This window comes from Propithecus coquereli, unplaced genomic scaffold, assembly GCF_000956105.1.
Source record: "Propithecus coquereli isolate 6110/MARCELLA unplaced genomic scaffold, Pcoq_1.0 Scaffold163, whole genome shotgun sequence".
NCBI classification, from domain to species: Eukaryota; Metazoa; Chordata; class Mammalia; order Primates; family Indriidae; genus Propithecus; species Propithecus coquereli.
In genome coordinates, this window is record NW_012140858.1 from 1,626,390 (window position 1) to 1,628,649 (window position 2,260).

Genomic DNA, 2,260 nt, shown 5'->3' on the forward strand with positions numbered 1-2,260 from the left:
GTTAGAAGAAGTTAGTGCCCTCTAGTAAAATGAGAGATTTGGAATACAGTTTGGATAAAATACACTTTTAATTATTATTGACAGTAAGTTTATAAACTGAGTATATTTCCTGACCCTAGTACTGCAACTATTCCATCTCTACTTTGAACTCTGATTTCACATAAATTAGATGAGGTTGAAAACTTTTAGCATGTTTTGAAAAATAAAATATAACCATCAATTCACAATCTAGTAATTTAATGTTACACTGGATTGCTATGTCATGAGATCTGTACATAAATGCCAATATCATTACAGCAATATGTTGTGAGCACACCATGATCAAATCTCTGTAGGTTATTTTGAGGCCCAGCAAACTGAAACTTCCAAAATAACCCAATTTAGAAAAAGGGGATTAATATGAATGATGAAATATTTTCCTAATGTGGCAAAGTTTAGGATTATAATTATGCAGGTAGATACCTTTAGTAGAACAAAAAATTTAAAAACTTACTAAAATGAAAATCTGTACATTAATAAGAAATGTTTTATAACAATTGAAATAACAAATGTTTTACCTTGGTTTTGTTCTTGAAGTGCTGGACATTTTTCTGAACAGCTGACAGGTGTACAGACTTCACTGTAGTCCTCGTGGGTATATAAACTGGCTTCCTCTACTTCAGTTTGGGAATTTGGATTTGAACTTGGAACAATTTCCTCAAATTCACCATTAATTTGGGTCACCATTCCTGTAATTGTTTTTCTGTGATATTATAAAATTACTAATTTTATGTATGCTCTATTTTAAAATATTTTTATTAATAGTATATGTTCATTGTGGAAAAAATTATCAAATTCCAACAGATACAGAGAAAAATCATCCATAGTCCCGTCACTCCAGATGAATGCAAAAGTTATGTAAATTTCTCAATTATTTTTGAATATTTAAAAACATAAGTGGATTCATGAACATAGTATTCTGTAACCTGTTCTTTTCTGCTAAACAATGAAGCATGAGCACATTTACATGTCAATCAATGTACATTCACTTCATTTTTGAATGGATAAACAAGATCTCATTGTATCAGTAAATCATAATTATTCAACCAGTTCTCTACTGTTGGAAATTTAAGTTTTATTTTAATTGTTTGCTATTAGAAGCAACAAGGCAAGGACCATATAAAACTTAAATTTTCTGTATGGCCATTATTTTTAGTGTGCAATTTTGTGTAACATATGGCTTTTTAGGAACACAGAACAGAAAATACCTATATATGTTAAAACACAGCATACCAACAAACTAGCAAAAGTAAAGAATTGAGACCATAGAATCAATATTACAAAGTAACAGAAATAGGAACAAGAAACAAAGAACATTGAGAAAGAGGAAAAGAAAGATTTAGGAAATCTATGTAATACTAATGATTAGAATGTTTATTCTAAAGTTCCATTACAAAACTGTAGTAGCTCATAAACTAAAATTAAATTTTACTGCATGAGACAAAATAGACATTAATAATGACTTAAACACAGACAAAAAATATCTGGAGGTTAACAGTTCATGGCTGATAAGTTCATATTCCTACCACTATTCCTTCAGATATGTTGTTTCCTCTGCCCTAAAGGCTTTCTCTCAAGTTAATTCATCCTTCGATGTCCAGCCCAAGCTCAATGCCTACTTCTTTGTGAAGCTGACCTCTCCTTACAAATGCACAGCCCTACCAATCTAACTCACAGGGTGAAAAGAGATCTTAGAGATCATCTTGTATATTGTTACTCAAAGTAGGGCCCTGGATGAGCAGCATCAGCAACATGTAGAAACAGATTAGAAATGCAGAATCTCAGGCCCCAACACAGACTGACTGAATCAGAATTTGTATTTTAATAAGATCCTCAGGTGATTCATATGTTCAGTAAAGTTTGAGAGGCACTGATCCATTATCATCATACTCACAAAGAAAGTTAGGGTCAGGGGTAAAATGACTGATCAAGTAGTTAGCACTTGATTCCAGTCAAGACTTGAAATTCACATCTTTTAATGCATAGCACAGAGCTCTTTTCACTGTATCTTGCTGCTTCCTCACTACTCAGGAGTTTATTCGTGTGACAGATACTTCTTATTGGCCTTACGCCTTGTAATAGACCTTATGTTGTCATCTTATCATTTAATTATTGCATTGTTATTTTTTTCTATGTTTATATATTATCTTCCTAATCTGACTTTTTTTTTCTTTTTTTTTTGATACAGAGTCTCGCTTTGTTGCCCAGGCTAGAGTGAGTG

The 2,260-nt window shown here is 32.0% G+C and overlaps 1 protein-coding gene across 1 annotated transcript in view; it reads right to left on the reverse strand.

The window, feature by feature from the left end:
• Nucleotides 1-2,260, reverse strand: part of LOC105807708 (chromosome unknown open reading frame, human C9orf84) — a 128,942-nt gene that overhangs the window by 125,184 nt on the left and 1,498 nt on the right. Inside the window, exon 2 of the mRNA XM_012641133.1 lies at nucleotides 558-742. Within this exon, the coding sequence (XP_012496587.1) occupies nucleotides 558-742 (185 nt within the window). The remainder of the gene's footprint in view (nucleotides 1-557; nucleotides 743-2,260) is intronic.